At 44.0% G+C, this 23,689-nt stretch overlaps 1 protein-coding gene across 2 annotated transcripts in view; it reads left to right on the top strand.

Moving 5' to 3' along the window:
- The window catches only part of LOC122816397 (nodal modulator 1-like), an 877,949-nt gene that overhangs the window by 540,543 nt on the left and 313,717 nt on the right, over window positions 1-23,689 (top strand). For both annotated transcript variants that reach the window (XM_044089153.1, XM_044089155.1), the window contains exon 22: window positions 12,046-12,172. In XM_044089153.1, the coding sequence (XP_043945088.1) occupies window positions 12,046-12,172 (127 nt within the window). The remainder of the gene's footprint in view (window positions 1-12,045; window positions 12,173-23,689) is intronic.

Genomic DNA, 23,689 nt, shown 5'->3' with positions numbered 1-23,689 from the left:
TGTGATGTATAGCAATAAGTAGCCTGTTTTTTTGCTTATTTTTAGTAGTTCATAGGTAGGTACTAGACTATCGGCCCTGGGGCTTATTCAAGCCCAGCCAAAAAGGTACCCTGGCTTTTGCCACCCAAGAAAATTATTTTCCTGTGCCACTGTCGAGCAGAGCCACAGAGGTGATCCCCGGGGTGAATTTCCTATTTCCCATCCAATCATCAAGATTTTTCTTGAAGAGTGCTAATGAGGAGCTTTGTTTGATATAGATAGGTAGTTTATTCCACAGTATGGGAAGTCTCTGGGACAGGAATCTGTCCATCCAACACGTTCTGTTTATTGTGGTGACAAGGTTTAGGTCCCTAGAGCATGTAGCTTGGAAGGAATTGGGATTTCTTTAAGTGGAGCATGTCCAACAGCTCTGGGTTTGACATAGCTTTGTATGTTAGGCAGAGATCACCTCTGAGTAGGCGATATGTGACGGAGTAAAGCTGGAGTTTTTTGAGACGGTCTGCGTAGGGCATCTGTTTGAAGCCGGTAATCCACTTTGTGAGGTATTTCTGCGGCCTTTCCAGTTGTTGTAGATGTCTTGTGAGGTACATACCAAAAGGGGCGTTGCACTCTATAATGGGTCTAATGAGTGATGAGTAGAGGGGAACAATGACTTCTTTTTTTCTGGATGAGAAACCTTTTGTGATGAGGTGTGCCACATAGAAGGATTTCCTGACTACTGTGGCGATGTGATTATCAAAGGAGAGACTACTGTCCACCTGTGTCCCAAGGTCTCTTGTCACACTTTCAGTGTTAAGTATACTACTGCCTAAGTTGTAGTTCATGGGTACAGAGTTTTTACCAAAGGGGATGACAATGCACTTTTTGGCATTGAGCTTGAAGCCATGGCTTTGACACCAGGCATCTGTCTCAGTGAGGCCATTTTGTAGGATGTCCACATCATTAGGAGTTTCGATTATGGCTCCTAGTTTGCAGTCATCTGCGAACTTCATTAGCCAAAGACCATCTGTGTTAGCCTGTACTTCAGAGAGGTAGATACCAAACAGGAGAGGACCCAGGACTGAACCCTGTGGTACTCCACTTGTCACTGGTCTGAAGTTGGATTTGGAGTCTGTTACTTTCACACTGTGGGTTCTGTCAGTGAGCCAGTTGGCAACCCATCATGTGACATAGGGATTTATACCTAGTTTAGTGAGTTTATCTATAATTCCAGAGTGGGAGATGGTGTTGAAAGCCTTGACAATGTGTAGATAGGCTGTGTGAACCACCTTACCCTTGTCTACGGCTTTGGTGACTGCTTCAAAGAAGTCTATCAGATTTAGGAGACATGATCTGCCTTTTACAAACCCGAACTGGGTGGGATCCAGAGTTTGGAGATTAGCAATGTCTTTGTTTATAAGTTCCATGATGATACGTTCCATGGCCTTGCAGACCAGGCTCGTCAGGCTAATGGGGCGGTAGTTCCCGGGGTCCGTGGTGGCTCCCCCCTTGTGGAGTGGGATAACCGTTGCTGTGCGCCATTCAGCAGGCACAAAGGGGGTGTCAGTTCATTCTGTAGTTCGTGTAGAACGCAGCCTGGGATGTTGTCTGGTCCCATGGATGCTGTGTTCTTGGCTTTGGAGAATGTGGTTTTTACCTGTACAATCGTGATTACAGGAACTTTGCATTCTTCCGGTATAGAGATGGGCTCTTAGGGGGTGAGAGGGGGGTAAAGTTAGCACTGAACCTATCTGCCAGAATGTTGGCAATATCAGTTGGGTTTGTATATTTAGTGCCATTGTGCTGTAACTCAGAGCAGATCTGAGTGTTGCCGTTGAGATGATTCTTGACATAGCTGTAGAATGCTTTGTGGTCGTCTTTGGAATCAGTGGCGATTTTGTTTTCATAACTAGCTTTGGAGGATTTTATCAGGGATCGCAGCTTCTTACTGAGGCTGACCAGGGAGCTCCTCCACTCATGGGATTTTACTCTCTTTTGCAAGAGTTTCTTCCTTCTGTTGTACAGTTTGTTTATGGCAGGGGACCACCAGATTGGCTTCCTTTTTTTTTGGAGGATAGTGTCTTGGTTCTGTTTGGGATAGCAAGATCCATGCACCCATGTAAGTGCTTATAAAGTGCAATTGTGTAGGATTCAGTAGTTGTAACTGTATTGTCCATCTGTATGGGTGTCATGAAGTTCACCACTTCTGTCTTAAGAAGCATGAAGTTGGCTTTGGAGAATTTTTTTACCATGGTTTCCTTAATGAGGGGTGGAGGCAGGATGTGGATATCTAGGGTAATTAGCTTATGGTCGGATCGGACCAATGAGACGTTGACTTCAGGTGTGGAACACCGGTCACTCATATTGGTAATGACTAGATCTAGGGCATTGTTGCCCCTGGTGGGGGTGTGGATAAGTTGATCCAGGGCACTGGAATTTATGAATTCCAGAAAGCGTTAAGCGAAGGAGTTGGTACATGAGTAGTTTTCCCAGTTAATGGTGGGGTAGTTGAAATCGCCCATTATTAGGGTGTTTGGTTGAACCCTAATATTTTCCAGTACATCAAGAAAAGAGGAGTGGAAATCCTGGGGTATGGTGGGTGATCTGTAGCAAGCTACAATTTGCATTGCAGTTTTGCCCAGAGTTAGTTGCACTTGGATAATCTCGGCTGCATTATGCTGAGCAACTAGCCTGGAGGTGTGGATATCTTTAATGAATATGGACACATCTCCGCCTTTGGTGTTCCGGTCCAGGTTACATGGTTGAAAAGTGTGGTATGAGTTATAGCCTGGAAGTGCAGGGGTGCTCTCTGGAGCCTTGAACCAGGTCTCAGTCACTGCACAGATATCGATGTTCTCCATTTTAAGGAGTGCCCCGAGTGAGGGCATTTTCAGATTTAGACTTCTAGCATTGAGTAGCATCACCCTCAGTTTTTGCTTGCCTGTTCCTGTTACGGTAGTGAATTTGTCATTTGAACCTTGCCTAAAAAAGGCACTATAGGGGCGGCAAGAACCTTAGCCAGTATCCAGAATCCCAGGGGTGACAGGAGCAGGTCATCTCTGGCAAAGCATCGTGGTCTGTCGACCATGTCATCCCAGGCAGACAGATATTGGATCCCTTTAGAATGGCACCAGAAGCTTAGCCAATTGTTGAAGTCAGTCATTTTGTCCTTGTACTGCGGCATCATTCTGGGTGATGGCAGAATGCTACTTAGGGCTAGGGTCATACCTGCCTGGGCTACAAGATCGGAGAGCTCTTCCGTGTCTCTTTTCATGTTGTCCAGGGAAGTACGTCTCAGGTCGTTCACACCAACATGGACAATGACAGAGTCATATTTATACTTGTTGTGGAATGACCTGAGTGTGTGGGTTATGTGGTGGATCCTGGCACCCGACAGGCAGCTGACAGTAACCTTCTCCTTGTTTAGCCTGGTGAGTGGGACATCAGTGTGCCTGACTATAGAGTCGCCTATGACTAGTGTGTTGGGTATGTTGTTTTGCCTTATTCGCTGTGGTTGAGTGGCACACTGAGTCTGCCGGCTACGTGTCATTTGGGTTGTGTTGGGGGGTGGAGGTTGCTTGCATTTCTGCTTTGGAAATCTCTGTTGCTTGAGCAGATTATTATTGTGAGCCTCCGCAAATGTTTTTGTGTTTCTATGTGTGGATTTTGGTGGTGTAGATTTAGTGAGACTGTGATGAGTGTGGTGTGGTGCAAGTGTTTACCTTCTCCTCTTGACTGTCAAGTTCATTCTTGATTGGAGAGAGCTTTACCTCCAGTTTGGCTCGATAAGTGCATCTCTCCCAGGTTGTAGTGTTGGGTGGTAGAAGGAGAGGGTTGTCTGTGTACATGAGGCAATTTCTACATTGCCCCAATTATTGCTTATTCTAGATAGTTATAGCAGTTTTATTGTATACTGCATCCTTGTACTGTATTTCATAGCTATTGGCTCACTGCTGGTTTTATGCTGTGATAAACATTTCTGTAGTGTTTTCTGCCTAAAATAGTTTAGGTTGTAGCTGTAATATTTGTCCAGGCCATCTTAGTTAACAAAGACCATCCCTCACATTAGTGAGAGTTTAGTGTTTACGGCCATTGTCTAGGTTGCACTGCATCTGAATTGTTTTAGCTGCTTTTCTGTATGTATTATATATATATTTATATATATATATATATATATATATATATATATATATATATATACACACACAAAATAAACTTAATGCCTGTAACTGGAACCCACTAAAAACTCTCCATCTTGAGGAGGCTGTTAAATATTTCAACTCTAAATTCTTAACTATCCTCGATAAGCATGCACCTAAACGGTCTATTAGAATGAAGTCCAAACCAGCCCCCTGACTTTCAAAAGAAACTAGACGACAGATATTGCTTAGGAATAAATCTTGGGCTAAGTGGAGAGCATCCAGAACTATCTCTGAACAACAAACCTTTAGACAGTTGAGAAAGATTACAAAAAAAGCAATACTCACTGGCAAAAAAACCTACTATTGTAAACTACAGCAATCTCACCATAACAATCCACAAAAGTTCTGGTCAAGCTTAAATAGACTCCTACACCCAGAGCACTCTAGCATACCATCCCCTCTAGGGGCTGATAATACCTCCCATCAAACTGCCAGTGCCTTCAATACCTTCTTCACAGACACCATAAAATCTCTAGCCTGTCAACTTTCCACAAACAACTCCAGTCTCCCTACTTCTTTACCTGATACTCTCTCAACATTCCAGATACAACCCATCTCTACTTCTTGCATCCAAAAACTTCCGCGTACCCCAACTGCTGACCAAGTACCATCTGAATGCCTGCAAAAAGCAGCTAAAGCAGTTGCCTGTCCTGTACCCATCCTTATAAACAGAACCATAAATGAAGGAATCATTCCTGATGTCTGGAAAATCTCCCACATTATCTGTTTACATAAAGGTGGTAACTCCAACGATTATTCCAACTACAGGCCTATAGCTCTCTTATCACCCTTAGCAAAAGTTATGGAAAAATGCATTCACCATCAGCTAATAAACCACTTAACTCAACATAATATACTAGCTAACTGTCACCACTCCATCACTAGAAACCGTAATAACATCCTCTCATCAGCATTCTTTATTGATCTGTCAAAAGCCTTTGACATGTAAACCACCCCCTGCTCATAAATATTCTTGAATCCCTTTCTCTAGATACCAAGGCTGTTCTCTGGTTCAAGTCCTACCTAACCAATAGGCAACAAGCAGTCCTCTGGGAGAATAAACTTAATAATAAATAATAATAATAATAATAAATCTTCCCATCTGCCAGTCTCCTTTGGAATCCCACAGGGCTCTATTCTAGGACCACTTCTTTTCTCTTTATTCATCAATGACCTTCATTTAGCAATCCCTCGAGCCACCTGCATACAATATGCAGATGATTCCATGCTCATACGTTCTGCCAACTCCACATCTGAACTACAGTCTCTAACCCAGAAAGTATTTAACACAGTAGAGGCATGGTTCTTGAAATGTTGCCTCCTTTTGAACGCCAAAAAAAAAAGCTCTTACTCTTTGCACCTAACAGTAAGTCCCCCCCTATATATTTTTCTATCAAATCGAATAACGGCACCCTTATAACCCCCGACTCTACCACCAAACTGTTAGGAATCATAATTGACAATAACCTTACCTTTGATAGCCATATAAATAACACTATTAAAACTGTAAATAGAAAACTGGACTCCCTATATAGAATAAAACCCTTCGTAACACCAACAGCCAGAACTACAATTGCCCACTCCCATCTAATCTCAAGTCTTCTTTATGCTTCCCCCATATATACTAACCTAAAACAAAATAATCTCGCTAAACTAGCCAACTCCTATAACAATATTACCAGATTTGCCACTGGGAACCCATTTAGAACTCACCACTGTCAGAACCTACAGCAGCTACACTGACCTGAACTAGAAAACATTCTGATACTTTCCCAACTTACCATTGTCCATAGGATATTTTACCAACCTAACAACACACCTATACTTTCTAACCTTGTTACCCCCTATACAAACCTCAATTCCTTATGCTTTTCTAGTAAACTACTGGCTGGCATTAGCAAGTCTAATAACATGGCAGGTGAGTCCTTGTTCTGTAATACCGCTGGAAAATATTGGAACCTGTTGCCATCAGATCTAACCTTACTGCCCTCCCTTTCACTCTTTAAACAAAGGCTCAAGAAACACCTTAAAACACACTGGTTATACCCCTGCTGCTACCCTGACTAATCTTCTGCTTTATCTATTTCCTATCTCTATACTGCCTCCTTTCACCAATCAATACTGCTTACCCCTCGGGAAGTAGTAACTGTCATAAATTATTGAAACAACTAGGATATGAATTAAACTTTGAATGTATTGTAAACTACCTCAGATATCTTACTGTAAGAGTGTCCTGTCCTATTGGGTATTGTGTTACAGAAAGTATAATGGTTTTTTTTTTTTTTTTTTACACTAATGCTCTCTGATTACTTTTAACATAATTTCTTTCTATATTTGTGCATGATGATTTTTTTTTTTTGTATGTTACTGTGTGGAGCCTTTCTCCCCGGGCCTCTACTGAAAATGGAAATATATCCAGTTGGACTAGCCCGGTAAACAAATGTAAAATAAATAAAAATATATAGAGTTTTCTGTATATGTAGACTAGTTACTTATTCTACTGTATTACTGCTGCTTAAATCGTTTTTCAGTTGTGCACTTCCCTTGCTTCATTTAAAAAGTTTTAAATTGCTAATTTTGTAGAGTTTTAATTGCATTTATTGTTTAGGGCTACACACTCAAGTGCGTTAGCCTTTTCTCCGTTTATTTACTGTATTATTGCATTGTTTAGCCTGTTTTAACCAAAAAAAAACCTGTCTTGTTTGCTCGATGTTCATCGTGTTTCACTGTTGCAGTCATTACACTTGGGTTATCCTGCTGGCAGGCGACCCGTAGTCGGCCCAAGTTCCAAAGTCTTGGTCCGGCGTCAGTTGCTGTCGCCTCTTCCCTGATGTCAGAGCGCCAGGGGTATAAAAGTTGCAACCGACGCCATTTTCTTCAGTTTTTCTTGCCCCAGATGTCAGGTGCCCCCAGATATGAAGGCTGCAAAGATAAAAATATGCCAAACAACCATGCATATATCATAAAAACATTTTCTTCTTCTAAAAGCAAATACACCACATAGGTTGTATAGAGTTGAGAAGTACAGAATAGTCCCAGCAAAGAAGGGGGATGGTGGGTGGGTAACCAGGACTGCAACAGTGAATACACTCGAACATCTACATTTATGGTAGGTACACAACTGTACTATGTTACTGTTGCAATCATTACACTTGGGTAGAATCCCAAAGCTTAGGCAGGGTGGCTGGGTCTAGATTGGATTCGGCGAGGCTAACAAGCCCTGCAGAACTGCAGTGGCAAAGCCTGCTCTGGATTTGGAGTAGAGAGGTAGGTGGTAGTGCTTGGTAAAAGTGTGCACTGAGCTCCAGGTTGCAGCTTCTAATATGTCTTTGGTTAGTACCCCTCTGAGGAAAGCTGCTGAAGTGGCTGCTGCTCTGGTAGAATGAGGCCTAATGCCCTTAGGCACAGATTTGCCATGTTGTGCATAATAGAAGCGGATGCAGTGTCCTGTCCATTTGGAGATTGTCTGCTTTGTAATAGGTTTTCCTTGTGATCCTGCAGCATATGCTACAAACAGTTGCTCAGTTTTTCTGAAAGCTTTTGTTTTGTCCAGGTAAAAACGTAGCTGCCTGTGAATATCCAAAGAGTGCAGAAGTCTTTCCCCTTTATTCTGGGAATTTGGGTAGAAAGTAGGCCAATGAATAATTTGGTTTAAGGCCACATTGAAGACCACTTTTGGCATGAATGTTGGGGTCGCCCTTAGAGAAACCCTGTCCTGGTGAAAAATGAGGAAAGGTTCCACAGCCATCAATGCCTGTAACTCTGAAACTCTTCTTGCTGAAGTTATTGCTAGGAGCAAAGCAGTTTTCCATAACAAGAATTTTAGATCAGCTGTGCTGGCTGGTTCAAAAGGAGGCAGTGTTAGCTTTTCTAAAACAAAATTGAGGTCCCAAGTAGGTACTGGTGCTCTCCTAGGGGGTCTTATATTCTTTGCCTCTCTGAGGTACTGTCGTAGTAGAGGATGTGAAAAAAATAGGAGGATCCGTATTGTAATGAGCTGAAATGGAAGAGGCATGGATTTTAATAGAAGAAAAAGATAGGCCTTTGTCCAACATCTCAGTCAGGTATTGTAAAATCACTTCACAACAAGTACAAATACAACTCTGTCATTGTCCATGTTGGAGTGAATGACACCTCTCTGGACTACATGAAAAGAGTAATGGAAGAGCTCGCCTAGAATGAAACCACAGTATAAGGACAAAATGACTGACTTCAACGATTGGCTAAGCCTCTGGTGTCATTCAAAGGGGATCCAGCATCTGTCTGCCAGGGACAACATGATCGACAATCCACGATACTTTGCCAGAGATGGTCTGCACCTGTCGCCCCTGGGATTCAGGTTACTGGCTAAAACTCTTGCCACCACTGTAGTGCCTTTTTTAGGCAAGGTTCAAAGGACAAAACCACCACTGTAACAGATACAAGCATGCAAAATCTGAAGATAATGCTACTCAATGCTAGAAGTCTGCACTCTCTCGAGGCACTCCTGAAAATGGAGAGCATCAGTATCAATTGAGACCTGGTTCAAGGCTCCAGAGAGCACCCCTGCTATACCAGGCTACAACTCTTACCACACTTTTCAGCCACCAAACCAAGACCGAAACACTAAAGGTGAAGGAGTGTCCATATTCACCAAGGGTATTCACACCTACAGGCTTGTTGCCCAACACAATGCATTCTCCAGGTGCAGCTAACACTAGGTAAGACTGCAATCCAAATTGTAGCTTGCTACAGATCCCCCACCATGCCCCAGGATTCTCACTACACCTTTCTAAACATACTGGAAAGTATTAAGATACAACCAAACACCCTAATACTGGGCGAGTTCAACTACCCTGCCATTTACTGGGAAAGCTACTCTGGTACCAACACCTTTTCCCAATGGTTCTTGGAATTCATAAAGTCCAACGCTCTGGATCAACTAATCCATTGTCCCACCAGGGGCTCCAATATCCTAGACCTGGTCATTACCAACACGAGAGATAGATGCTCCACACCAGTGGTCACCCCCTTATTGGTCAGGTCTGACCATAAGCTAATCATCCTTGACATTCGTATCCCACCCCGACCCCCCAGTAAGGAAACCTCCATAAAAAACTTCTCCAAAGCCAACTTCATGCTACTCATGTCAGAAGTGACAAACTTCATGACACCCAAGCAGACGGGAACTGAAAGTTCGACTGCTGAATCCTGCACTAAGGCACTGTATGAGCACATCCACTCATGCACGAGTCGTGCCATCCTAACTAGAACCAAGATGCTCTCCTCCAAAAAAAGGAAGCCAATCTGGTGCTCCCCTGCCCTAAACAAACTATACAACAGAAGGAAGAAACTGTTGCAGAAAAGAGGAAAATCCCAGGATGCAAAAAACTCCTTTACCAGCCTCAGTAAGAAGCTGAGATCCCTCATAAAATCCTCCAAAGCTAGTTATGAAAATAAAATTGCCAAAGATTCCAAAGACGACCACAAGACATTCTATAGTTATGTCAAGAATCTAAATGACAATGCTCAGATCTGCTCTGAGCTACAACAGAATAGCATTAAATATACTGATCCCAAGACTATTGCCAATATCCTGGTAGATCAATTTAGTGCCAACTTCACTCCCCTCTCACCCCCTAAAGGGCCCATCTCAGTACCAAAAGATTGCCAAATTCCGGTAATCACGGCCACAGAGGTAGAAACCGCACTCTCTAAAGCTAAGAATACGCATCCATGGGACCAGATGACATCTCGGGCTGTGTACTACATGAACTACAAAATTAACTGGCACCTCGCCTAAGTGTCGTGTTTAGTCATAGCCTCACCTCAGGCTTCGTGCCCACCTTGGATCCCCTACCGTCCCATCAGTCTGATGAGCCTGATCTGCAAGGGCATGGAATGCATTATCATGGAACTTATAAACAAAGACACTGGCAACCTTCAAACAATGGACCCCACCCAGTTTGGGTTTGTGAAGAGATGATCTTGTCTCCTGAACCTATCAGTCTCCAGAGCTGTGTCCGAGGGTAAAGCGGTCCACACAGCCTATCTGGACCTCCCCAAGGCCTTCGACACCATCCCCCACTCTGAAATCGCAGATAAACTTACTAAGCTGGGCATAAATCCCTACGTCACTCTGTGAGTTGCCAACTGGCTTACTGACAGAACCCAGACTGTAAAAGTAGCTGACTCCAAATCCAGCTCCAGACATGTGGAGTACCTCAGGGTTCAGTCCTGGGACCGCTCTTGTTTGGCATCTACTTCTCTGAAGTACAGGCCAACACTAAGGGACTCTGGCTAACAAAGTTCGCAGATGACTGCAAAATGGGAGCCATTATTTAATCCCCAAATGATGTGGATATTCTACAAAAGGACCTTACAGAAACATATGCTTAATGCCAGAGCCATGGGCTCAAGCTTAATGCCAAGAAATGTATAGTATCCCCTTTGGGAAACACCATGTACCCATGAATTGCCACATAGGTGGCAGTACACTATGCACCGAAAGTTTGATGAGAGACTTAGGGACACAGGTGGATAGTGGTGTCACCTTCGATAACCACATCGCCACAGCAGTCAGAAAATCCTTCTGTGTGGCACACCTCATCACTAAGGGCTTTTCATCCAGAAAAAAGGAGGCCATTGTCCCACTGTACTCATCCCTCATTAGACCCATTATAGAGTACAATGCCCCATTTGGTATGTACCTCACAAGACATCTGCAACAGCTGGAAAGGCCGCAGAAATACCTCACTAAAAGAACCACAGGCCTAAAGCAGATGCCCTATGCTGACGGTCTAAAAAACCTCCAGCTATACTTTTTCATATTGTCTACTCTGAGGCGATCTGTGCTTAACATACAAGGCCATGTCAAACCCTGAGCTGTTGGACATGCTCCACTTATCCCAATCCCTCAGAGCCACATGCTCCAGGGATCTGAACCTTGTCATCACAATGAACAAAACATGCTGGAGGGATAGGTTCCTGACCCAGAGACTCACCATACTCTGGAATAGACTGCCCATACATGTCAAGCAGAGCGCCTCCTTGGCCCTCTTCAAAAGGAAACTTGACTATTGGATTGGAGATAGGAAATTCACCCCGAGGATCACGTCAGTCCAGCGAAGTAAATATTGTGGGAAGAAATATCCAGGGAATTGTTATGGCTAGGCTTCCATAGGCTCTACGGCCGATAGCCTAGTACCTACCCATGAAACTATCTCTGATCGGATTCTGTTTCCATCCTGGAAAAGCTAGTTTCATATTCCAGAGTCTAATACTAATATCAGTGATAGAAAATGTGTAACAGCTATATTGTGCAACACATTCCAGGATTATGGAATAAGCTTCCCCTAAGAATTAGAAGACATTTTAAGATCAGAAATATATGTGAGTAGTAGAAAAAATTGCATGGATGTAACAGTCAAGCTCAACAGTTCACCCCCTGAAACCACATTATCCACTCAATTCAGTTTTAAAATAAAACTTAGAGATATTTAAAAGAATGCATCTCCTTTCTTTCCTGCAAATTTGCCTTATTGGGTGAGTCGGTGCTTACAGTAACTCCATATTGCAAAATATGTAAATTATCGAGTTCACAGTTACACTACTGTTGTAATATAAAACATATTAATGCAGCCTTCTTAATGCTAATCCAGCATCTTGAGATGTACTCATCTTGTATAGGCATTATAATAGTTTATTGTAAGTGAAATTAATTTGATATATGAAATAGAATGTTTTTGTAACTGATATAACACTATTGCCTTGTGCTGTGGTCATGCTTGAAAAGTGGAGTTTGGTTAGTCCACTCACTTACCAAACAAATTCTTTGTATTTATGGATGTAGGAGTGAATTAAGTAAATGTGTTTTTTCCCCAAGTGTTGGCCCACTACACAGTGATTTGGAGTACACTGTCACTGCTGAAAAAGAAGGCTTTGTTCTGACCAAGATGGAGGGGACAGTCGGTGACTTTAAGGCATTGGCTTTGGCAGGTGTCACTTTCGAGGTAAGTTTTGACATTTTTCATTTGTAACTGAAACACAAAACTGTGTCATGTTTACTTAGCTTTATGTATGGGTAAGTAAGTAGCCAGATTGGCTGCTTTTTCTACCTCACACTTTTCTCTTGTATTTTGTGTTTACTTAATGCTGCATTTTTCTTCTTAATTAACACGGATTTGTTGAAGGGAGTTTCTTAGCTATTTTGATTTCTGCTCTGTCATTTGTAGTTATTTTTGGTGTGGTAATTACTAGCTATTAACTTGTTGCAGTTTTCATTATTTATTAACGCTATTTTATTTCATATGACACTGGTCATTAATTCTGTATTATGTTTCCTGCATTATTGTATATTGTTATCCCAGGTGCATGTGTACAGAGATTTCTCTTCAAGGACTGTTTAGAAACAGTATCAAAGTACTGTTAGCAAGCTTGTACCAGTGGCTTAGAAGGAAAAAGCCCTGGGTATAGCCCAGTCACTACGAGTTTGACTAGTGACTTGGGCACTTTATGACTGTGGCATAGAAGATGGGCATGACCATCCTTAGGGGGAAGGCTGATGATTCTTGCCTGGCTTGAACTGTGGCGCCAATGACCCCACCGAAGAGTAGTGGCTTATCATGCAGTGGAAGGGGATCTGGGAGTGTGGGCAAAGGCTATCCAAACCAGTGATGGTAGCTTTTGTCTGCTCATATGGGGGAGCACATGTGCATAGACTGAGGTAGTGTAGTTGGCCCTCTGAGTGATATGAATGTGTATCTCACCACTACGAAGTGTGGAAATAGATTCATAAAAATTAAAGGAATTCTGGTGGGAGCACAAAGTACCCCTCATTGTTGACTGATGATACAAAAAAGTCATGTTAATTATTGTAGTGCACAGCATGTGGAGTCTGCAGCACTGAAGATACCACGCTCGAAGCATCAGAGACTATCCATGTGCAACTAAGAGACTATCCAACTGCCTTCCAGTTTATAGCCTGAAACCTTCCCTCCCAAACCCCAGGAAACCCACACACACCCCCACACTGGAAAACCCCCACTTTCTCTCTGAAGCACACACCATTATATTGGTATCTCTTCAAACCCAGGAACATATAGAACTTCAACTTCCAAACATATAGACTGGGAGAGCCAAACTAGGCTCAACACCCTAAACTCAAATGCTATGGAATTTATAAACTCAACTGCTACAAGACAACTTGTTACCCTGGACCTACAAAGGGGAAAAACAACTGCCCATGGATCATCACCATCATGGGGACTCTGTGCCCAAGATCAGACCATAAACTAATCTGCAGACTCCTACTCATACTGGATATTCTCATCCAACCCCACCATCCCCCAAAAAACTTCTCTAAAAACCATTTCAAAAACCCTCAACACCCCCTCAAACATCGGTGGGAAGAAAAGAAAGCGGAAAATCTGTGCAAACCATGCCCAGAACTATAAGCGCATTCTATAGCCACACCTTCAGAATGCATGGATCACGATCCCATCGGGAACCAAGACCCAATCCTCCAGGCATAATGTCACATGCAGTCACTCCCCATGCATAAACAAAACTATACAATAGAGAGCAATAAGCCTGCTACTAAATGATGGAGAAAAAGACTCCAAAAACCCGAATCCCAAAGGAATCATTAGCAGCAAAGTGTTAACTCATAAAACTCATTGTCTAAAGGCCAGCTTCTAGAGAAAAATTGCAAAAATTGCTAACAATAATCACAAGGCTGAGTTATGTTAGGAACCTGGGTATTAACCTGAGCTTATGCTCCAGTGGTCAAAATGATGAGTGGGTAACACTGAACCCACAGACTGCCAACATCCACAGACACAACCAGCTGCAAACCCCAGACATTGCCACCACCAAACCACCAATATCACCAAAGGAGGTGCTGCTAACATCCCAGATGTGCTGGTAAGAGCTACTCTCTCAGGTAAAAGCCAGCACATCTCCAATGGGAAATCAATGGTCCCAGGCCCGATTGTCCACATGAACGTCCAAGGAAGAGCTAGAAAGAGGCTAATAAGTAACATTCAATCACCAGCCTTACTCAGATGTATTACAGGATAAGTGCCCAAAGAGTGGCATGCATCCCCAGTGTGGTAAAACAGTGGTTGTGGTCCCGATCAGCGGGGAAACTATCACCCATACCCCTGAAGCCTGACTAGCTTGGTCTGCAAAGCTATGGAAAGGATCATCATGGACCTCATAAATAAATGGGGGACCTACAGACAGAGACACCCTACCCACCAGTTCTTTGTTAAGAAGGGATCGCCCCTTTAAAACCTGGTTGATGATTTCTTTACAGTCACCAAGGCCTTTAGCCCGAGGGGTGGTGGTCGTCACAGCCTGGACCTGTAAAAGCTGCCCGATACCCCGATAACTCCATACCTTGGCATTATAGATAAGCTATCCACCAGCAATATAAAGCCCTAGATGGATTGCAGACTGGCCAAACTGGCTCAAGGACAGAACCCACATGAGTTTGGAGCCTGGAGCCACTCAAACCCAACCCAAAGATTACAAGTGGTGTGTCTCAGTGGCTCCAGTCCTGGGACCTCTCTAGGTATATATTATTCTCGGGTAGCCAACACGAGGGAAGGACTGTGGCTGACCAAGTTCACAGATGACTGCAAACTGGGCCATAATCAAACTCTCCAGCGACACAAGCATCCCTCAAAAATCTCTTGACAACCATTGGCCAAAGTGACTTCTGTGTCACTGTTAGACAGAGGCACAGTATACTAACCATAGCAAAATAAATTTAAAATGGACATTCTGGCTAGGCTTATAAATGCCCTAGGGCAGATAGCCTAGTATGAACCTATGAGTCAGTCAACTGTAAATGTTACTGTGTTGTGCCTTGATTGCATCAGTGCATTGTTCTGGATTCTTGATGTCTCCACTTGGAACAGGACAAAGACTACGTATAAAACTGTATAAACTAAATGTTAAGCTAAGACTCCATTGTAGTACAAGGAGTGCACTAATTCCACTCCAACATCAGTAGAAGTAGTCAGTTATATGTACTGCAAAGCAGGACTCCATCATAACGGCTTTCAGAAGTGCATAACAGACTTTGTTATGCACGTTTTGAAGCTGATATGATTGGGTCTTACACTGCAGCACACACAGCAGCCAGCACAGACAAGCATTAGAAGCATTTTTACAGCTTTGACAGTTTTAATTCCTACTGCCACACTGGGGAAAAATGATAGGTAAAGCATCTAGTAGCTTTTAAAGCTGTGTGCTGTCTGTGTGGCAGCACAAAGTGTGTTACAGGATTGAAGACAAGAAAGCACTTTGTGGTCTTATGCTTTATTTTAATCTAACTAGTAGTATTTTGGTTCAGCTGAAGTCCAGTGTGCTACAAAGAATTATGTTTAGGTTTCTCTGAACATAGCTACCTGTTATTTGTTATCAGCATGGATGTCAAGCTTCACCTCTGGAACGTCCGTTCGCAGGTGGGTTATGATTAGAGATACAGTCATAATCTTCTATGTTAAAGCCTGCTAAAAATCAATAGTGGTGATGTAGATGTCTAAAGCTCTGAGTATGGACCAGGAAACCAGTGTTTAGTTAGAGGCTTTGGTACCGGACAAAGATGGTTAAGGAAGGTGGAAGTGAGTGGCTACTGAAGGTTTAGCAGTCATGGGTGGAGGGAAGTGTTCATGGCTCTCCTTTTGGGTGACACCTGTTGGAAGCACTGCATGTCGCACCCACAGAGACACGAGCTTGTGAGTACACCGTGCCATAGGGCAGACGCATGTAGCTTAGTGAAAATGTGGAGACATGCAGCCTGAAGTGAGCAATACTTAATGGAGCTCAGGCACATGCTACAAGCAAGAGAAGATTTCCACTGTGGGAGGGGCAAGTTGCTTAATAGGACCAGCAAGCTGGCCAGCTCTTTACCACCACCTTACTTTTCCCATTAGTGATTGAATGGGTCCGTCAAGTTACCCAGGCAGAAGTAATTGAACCATAGGACTCTTGCATGACTCAATGATGACATGCTATCTCCCTATGGAACAATTTGTCCCATTGAATGCAGGTAGTGGTGCCATAGGGCCGGTCCCATTGATGGGTGAAGGAGACTGTTACCTGCAGTTCAGATGCAGCATTCACTAGATTAACTCTCCGATGGTTATTCTGCAAGATGGATTTTACTTTGATTTGTGAAAATACAATGAACTGTATACAATTCATTGTGTGACTATACTTTTGCTGTGCCAGATCAAGGGCTGCTCTTTAATAGTGATTAAACAGCAGCAAGGGCAAGTCAGTTTACTAGCAGACTGCCTCTGTAACCATCAATTACAGCCACTTAATTGATGGGTTCAGAGGCAATCTGCTAGTAAACTGACTTGCCCTTGCTGCTGTTTGATGGGGAATAGAAAATTCACCTCGGCTCTACTCGACAGAGGCACTAGGATCTAAGGTCAGGTGGCATGGCTAGGCTTGTAAAGGCTCCAGGGCCATTAGCCTAGTACATACCTATAAACCTATGAAGCACTTATAGATATGTTTACAAGATGCATTTCCTTGCATCACTGTTGCTATATTCCAAAATGTTTTGTTATCTCACCAAATAACCTGGATGTTCAACTGGCATACCAAAGCTAAAATCCTCTGTAGTGCCATATGTCCAGCATATGACCTAAGCCAGTGGGTTCATAAGCAGAAGTGTAAGCAGGAAATGGCAGGCAGTCTCACAGCTAGTTCAAATGCAGGTCTTGCTCCACTGTGGTCATTGGCCTTTGCTGGATCAGATAAGTGCCCCATTGGAGGAACCTTCCTTGTTGCTCTGTTGGATGTTAGCTAGGAGGGGAAAGTGCAGTTGTAGTTTACACATGACTTTAGTCCCTTAACTCCTACTTGGAGACCCAGTGTCTTAAGAGCCTCAACCTAGCAAGGATGGTGTGCCTTTCAACCCCTGAAGTCCCACCTTTCCAAAAGGGGAAAAAAAATTAAGAGGCCTAAGCTCGATGTTATGACTGTCCAGTTGGACTTGGAGGTACCCACTGATATTTTTGAGCCAGTGGTGTGCCCAATGCCCATGACCCCACTGGTGACCAGTATAGCATCTGAAGTTCACACATCTGGAACCACTGATGCTACTGATAGTTGAGAAGAGAACGAGGAAGCCCCATTTAATTATCTCCAGAGGACCCAAAGGTAATCTGCAGATAATGCTTCTTAGTGAGGAAATACCATTGTCTCGTATCGGGGTATGGCAGGGGAAAAACTAAAAAGCTTTAATTCTTTCAGATTTCTAAGGCAAAGGATTGGCTGAATTTTTCACAGGGCCCGTTTAAGGCCATAGTGGCACTCAGACCACCATGCTGTGCAGAACCTGTTCCCACTGCTGCTACCATTTCTCAAAAGCAGCAGTTAGAATCCTCCCCTGAGGATAAGGAGAATTCTCAGATTCTGATGAGCATTCCTTGGCCCAGTCTTCTCAGATCCATTTGCCAGGTCAGGTGGCTTCTGATGGTGAAGACTCTGCTTCTCCTGAAGCTTCAATTGGGGAAAAAGCATTTCCAATAGATGAAATGTTTTGAATGGTAATCTAAGCAAACCTCTTATGTACAGAAAAGATACTGTAATCGTTTAGAAGTAGGCACCTCTGCCCCTGCTGCTGGAGGCATTTCTTGATGCTTTTACATCCACTCCTCTTTCCCTGGCTCTCAGCTGTCAGCCCCTAAAAGGACTGATGCATTTTATAAAGGACCTGAAGTTTCTTTTCCAAAACCCAGTGGCAGACCCTTCTGTGTTTACCTCACCTACAGGCAGACCCTCTAAGCTCTTTCCTGTAGTCATTGAGCTTCTTTCTTCTTTGAATAAAGACAGCAAGGCAAGGGACAGATTGGTAAAGAAGGTTTATACCTCTTCCACTCTAGCTTTAGAGCTCTGAAGTATCAGACGCAAATGACTAAATATTTGCAGTCAGTTCTAGGGAGCTTGAATAAAAAATTGCCTTCTATGGTAGAACCAGGCAGAAAACAGTAGTCCATGTTCTGTGGTAACTCAAGCTTTGCAAGTGGCTAGACGCAGCACAAAATGCAATTATGATGCAGTGGAAGCTTACTCCAGAGCAGCTGCTACAGGTTCTGTTATCAAGAGGTATGCATGGTTACACTCACATTCCACTCTGAGGGCATTAAGGCCAAACATCTAGTCTCCTCTGAATGGGGGGGTTTGTATGTGGCTCTGATGCTGCTAGTTTAAAACATTACAGGAACAAGGCAAAATCATGAAGGACTGTAGACATATTTTTCATACTTGGTTCCCAGATACTAGAGAAACTACCCTATAAAGCCCATTTGTTTTGCCCATCGAGAGCCTAGACCCACCCATAAAGCTAAGAAAATGCCTAGGAAAATATTCCAAGATAAATTAGACAGGGACTGTAGATCTGGGTGGCCTCCCTTTCCAGAAAAGTCTCCCTAACTATCCTGTGCTCCCACCCACCTCGGCCCATCCTTACTGTTATCCAAAAGAATCATCGCCCTAAATAACTATTATCTCATTACTACAAACAAATGACATTGTCCATTATTCAGCAAGGGTACAGAATGACTTGTAAGGATGTCCATCCATTCAGTGGCATCGGTCTTCCTCCTATCAGTCACAAAAAGTTGTTGATGTTCTTCATGTTTCACTGCTGCTGTCATCACCTGTGGGTTATCCCTGCTGTGGTAGCCCTCGGCCGGCCCGAATACCAGAGTCAATGTTTTTCTGTGTCAGCTGCTGTTATTTGTTGACAGGAAGTCAGTGCTATAAAGTAAGGCAGCCGACGCCATTACATCTGTCTTTCTTGCCGTAGATGTCGTAGCAGAAGCAGTTCGCAAGTGTGCCAATCAGTCGCTACCAGAGCTCGAATTACAACTGTAAATGTCTAAAGCTAAGTACACTGTTGGGGATCGTTTTTTTCTTGCACTAACCGATGTCTGAAAAAGTTAACAATTGTTTTGCCTGTGAAAAGCATATGCCACATAGAGACTTCCATTCATACTGCGTCACTTGTTTAGGCCCAGACCACGACGTCCCCCGTTGGTTCTGTGCCCCCTCTAACGCGAGAGCCATTAGTCGTAGAGCTCTTATTGTAGATGGGTATTTCCGTCTTCGCATTTCAAAATGGCATCAGTCAGTCAGCAATCCATAGACATTCTGAAAAAACGTAAGGATAAAGATTGAGACAGACCACACAAGGCTAAGCCTTCTGACGACACTACCGCTAAGCAGGTAGTCAGTTTTCCAGAATTCAGTGAGGTGCTTACGCAGCCCCTGATGCCCGATGCGATATCTACACAGGCCTCTACCGAGACCCATTCGGAATCCGGTATACCGCAGAAATCTTTGTCTTCCAAGCCTTTGGTTGTCTCTGCCTCGGTTGAGTCCGGAGCCGCGATACAGGCACTGGCTTCCAAGTAGACCTTTCGCATTACCGATTCTAGACAAAAAACTACGACTTCTCATCCTACTACCGTTGCTGTCAGACCTACGGATTCTCTTAGGCCTTAGAAGCCAGACCACTCCTAGAAAGTCTACCTCTAGTTACCATCTTACTCCTGCTCCACCATCCCAAGCCCAAATGCGTTAGATGGCAGAGGATCATATTTCCCTTATCATGGGTAGTCAGGCCACAACTTCTAAAAGGAAAAGACACCCTTCTCCTGAAATAATCACAGAGCGGGATTCTGAGGAATCTGATTATTCAGATTTTGAAGAGGACAACAATCTCTGACTGCTTATGAGGATTTGGATGCAGAGGAATCTATTCCTTCTGCCTCCCCACCAGAAGACCTTTCCTTTGGGGAAAGCCTTCACACCCTTAGGGAACATTTCCACTGGGAATTTCAGGACTTCTTCAGTCTAAGAAAATGCTAAGAGAGTTTCTAGACCCCCCCAGCACAGACTCCTGGCCACCCCCATATCTTAGAAGTGTTGGATGATGAATCCACCTTAGCCCCTGACTCCCTCCCACCTGCTCCCAGTAAACCTGACAGGTATTACAGCGTACTGGATTCTCACAAATACCTGTACAGAAATCCTGCTGCAGACCTGGAGGTCATTACACAGGGATCTAAAGGAGCTAAGGCTAGTTCTGCAAAGAATCCTACTTCTGACAAGGATGCCAGAGCTGTGGGCAGATGGGATAAAAAAGTGTACACCTCTGCAACCTTGGCTATCAGAGCACTCAACTGTCAGTTCCACATGTTAAAATATCAACAAAACACTTCAGAACTATTAAAGCAAAAGATTTCTACCTTTCCTGACTGTGCCAATTCAAAAAAGTTAGATTTACTGCAGTGTACTTCTCAAGTGGCCAAACATCATTGCACTGTGGATATGATGCACTAGAAGCCTCAAGCAGGACAGCAGTGTCAGGATCTGTCATTAGGAGACATGCATGGTTGAAGGAACAACCTCTCCCTAATCATGTTAAGTCTAAATTGATACACCCTTTGATAAGGACCGTTTGGAGTAAAAGCAGAAGAGGTGCTTAAAAAAATGGAAGACAAAGCAAAGCAAAATCTATGCAAACAGTAAAAGATTTCTTTCAGATTCAACCTCCTAGGTTCAGCAGGAATTTTCCCTCTAAGCACTGGTTCTTTCCTGCACCTAGCAGTTAGGGGCAAGGTAATCCCCGCAAGGACAGACCACCTGACCCCCTATCCCAGGGTCAGCAGAGAACCAAACAGTGGACCACTTCCACTCCAAAGGCAGGGAGTTCTAAGCCATCTTTTTATGGCAAAAACTCTCAATGACTCCTCCTCCCCCCTCTGCCCTCCTTTCCCCCACCAAAAGATAGGAGGAAGGCTCTCTCTCTGCAAAGAAAATTGGCTTTCTGTAACAAAGGACTAGTGGGTTTTAAAGATCTTTTTTTTCAGGGATACAAATTATCTTTCAACAAACTCCCAATTCCAAGAGGGTACCCAGACTTGCCTCCAAATCAGTGGGCAGAGGCATTGAAACAAGTCCAAACTCTCATATCCCAGGGGGCAGTAGAACCTGTTCCTGCAGATCAAACCGGTAAAGGCTGTTATTCTATACTATTCCTTGTTCCCAGAAAAGAGGGCACTTGGCGCCCCATCCTGGGTCTATCCTTTCTGAACACCTCCCTGGTGGTCCCCAAATTCAAAATGTTAACTTTGCAGTAGCTGCTGCTTGTGCTGACCAAAAAATGCTTGGCTAGTGACCCTAGACCTAAAAGATGCCTACCTCCACATCCCCATAAGGGAATCCTGCAGGAAATTCCTGCACTTCAGAGCAGGCTCACAACACTTTCAGTTCTCTGCGCTACCCTTTGGCTTATCTACTGCTTCCAGGTTATTCACCAAATGCTTAACCCTGGCCATAGCATTTTTCAGACAAAGAAAAATACAGATTTACCCTTATCTAGACCACTGCCTTATTCAGGCAGAGTGCAAAGAAAAGCTGCTGCAGGACCTCCTCTTTGTCAGAACCCTCCTAACTTCCTTAGGATTCAGCATCAGCGAGAAAAAAATCAAAGCAAGCACCCTCCAGGAGGATCATTTTCTTGGGAGCACTGCTGGACACAGCATCCCAAATGGCCTTCCTATCCCCAGAAAAGCAGAGCTTCCTCCCACTCTACTGTACCCAGCTGGCTTCCAGAAGTCACTTCACAGCGAGGAAGTTCCTGCAAGCCTTTGGATACATGGCATCTTGCATCCTTCTAATTCCTCTGGCCAGACTTCACATGAGAAAACTTCAGTGGTATCTAAAGAACAAGGGTCTTCCCTTCATCCTCCCCTTACCGGGCAGACCATCACCACTGACGCCTCAGACATTGCTTGGGGCACTCATCTAGCAGGCAGGTGCACCCAAGGTATTTGGGATACCCAGCACCTCCCCTTATACATCAACCAGAAGGAAATAATAGCAGTACAAAAATCTGTAACATCCGTCAAATCCCACCTCAGGCCAGGGGATCTCCTTATCAAAATAGACAGCACCACAGTAATGTGGTACATCAACAAACAGGGAGGGACCCAACCTTACCCTTTGTACAGGCTAGCCATGAACCACTGGCTGACAGCCTCCTCCATGGTATTACACATAATAGCCCAATACCTACCAGGGATCAACAACAGCCTCACAGACCATTTAAGCAGAATCTTACTGGACCCCCACGAATGGCAGCTCCACAGAAAAATCTTCTTGGAAGTCACTCTGGAATGAGGAACTCTGGAGGTGGATCTCTTTGCGTCACACCACAACCACCAGCTAGAAAAATTCTGTACCAAGGAGCATCACCACCTAGGGTGGAAAGTGGATGCCTTGACCTTCCCCTGGAACTCCCTCTTTGTGTACACATTCCCTCTTTTGCCTCTTATTCCCAAGGTACTGATCAAGATAAGGAAGGAGAGACCAAAGGCCATCCTTATTGCTCCAGATTGGCCCAGACAGCATTGGTACCCCTTACTGCGCAGCCTGACATCACAGCCTCCCAAGCAGCTTCCTCTGACTTCTGACCTCTTGACTCAGGAGGGGGGGGGGGGCTGCACCTAGACTTGCAGATTCTCAAACTGTCAGCATGGCTAATACTCTAAAAGCAAACAGGTCTTAGGCATTATCACAGTGGCCAGAAGGCCCAGCACCAGAAAATCTTACGCAGAGGAATGGAAAAGATTCTGTTCCTGGAGCCAGTCCAGAGGGGGCAGTTCCTCACAACCTTCCGTTCCTCTTATCCTAGACTATCTAGCTGAGTTACTCAATAGTGACCTGTCCTTCTCTGCTATTAAGATCCACACCTCATCCATTTCAGCTCATTTTGATACAGACCAGCTCTTGTTCTCACATCCTTTGATTAAACAATTCCTCAGAGGGGCTTCTAATATCAGACTTCCAAGAAGGCCTCCCACGCCAGCCGGGGACCTGAATTATGTTCTGGAAAAACTAACCTTACCATCCTTTAAACCTGCGGCTTCAGCAGAACTGAAATACCTCTATTGAAAGATTGCCTTCCTACTAGCTATCACCTCAGCCAGAAGGGTTTCAGAACTTCAGGCACTGATGGCCATTGAACCCTTCATCATCATCCATGCAGACAGGATCTCCCTGAGGACTAACCCCTCTTTTATGCCCAAGGTGGTATCTAATGTGAATCTCAACCAGGCTATACATCTACCCACCTTCTTCCCTAACCCTCAAAACAAGGGAGAAAGAATTCCTCACTCACTAGACGTGCACAGACAGCTCAGATACTCCTGGACCATACCAAACCCTTCAGGAAAACAGACCAACTTCTTGTCAGCCTTGCCCCAGGGACAGAGGGGAAGCCCATTTCCAAATGGAAATCAAACTGTATCCATTTCTGTTGCTGGTTACATGGGAATCCACCTCCTAAGTCTATTCTTACCCATTTTACTAGGGCAGCCTCCACTTCCACAGCATTCCTTCAAGGTGTTCCCACCAGGGACATCTTGGAAGCGGCCACCTGGACCTCTGTCCATACCTTTACAAAGCATTACCACCTACCTGTTTTCTCTAAG

Source organism: Protopterus annectens, chromosome 12.part0, assembly GCF_019279795.1.
Source record: "Protopterus annectens isolate FY-2018-M chromosome 12.part0, PAN1.0, whole genome shotgun sequence".
Lineage (NCBI taxonomy): Eukaryota > Metazoa > Chordata > Ceratodontiformes > Protopteridae > Protopterus > Protopterus annectens.
Note: the sequence above shows the minus strand (reverse complement) of the source record. Positions and strands in the feature narration are given on the sequence as shown.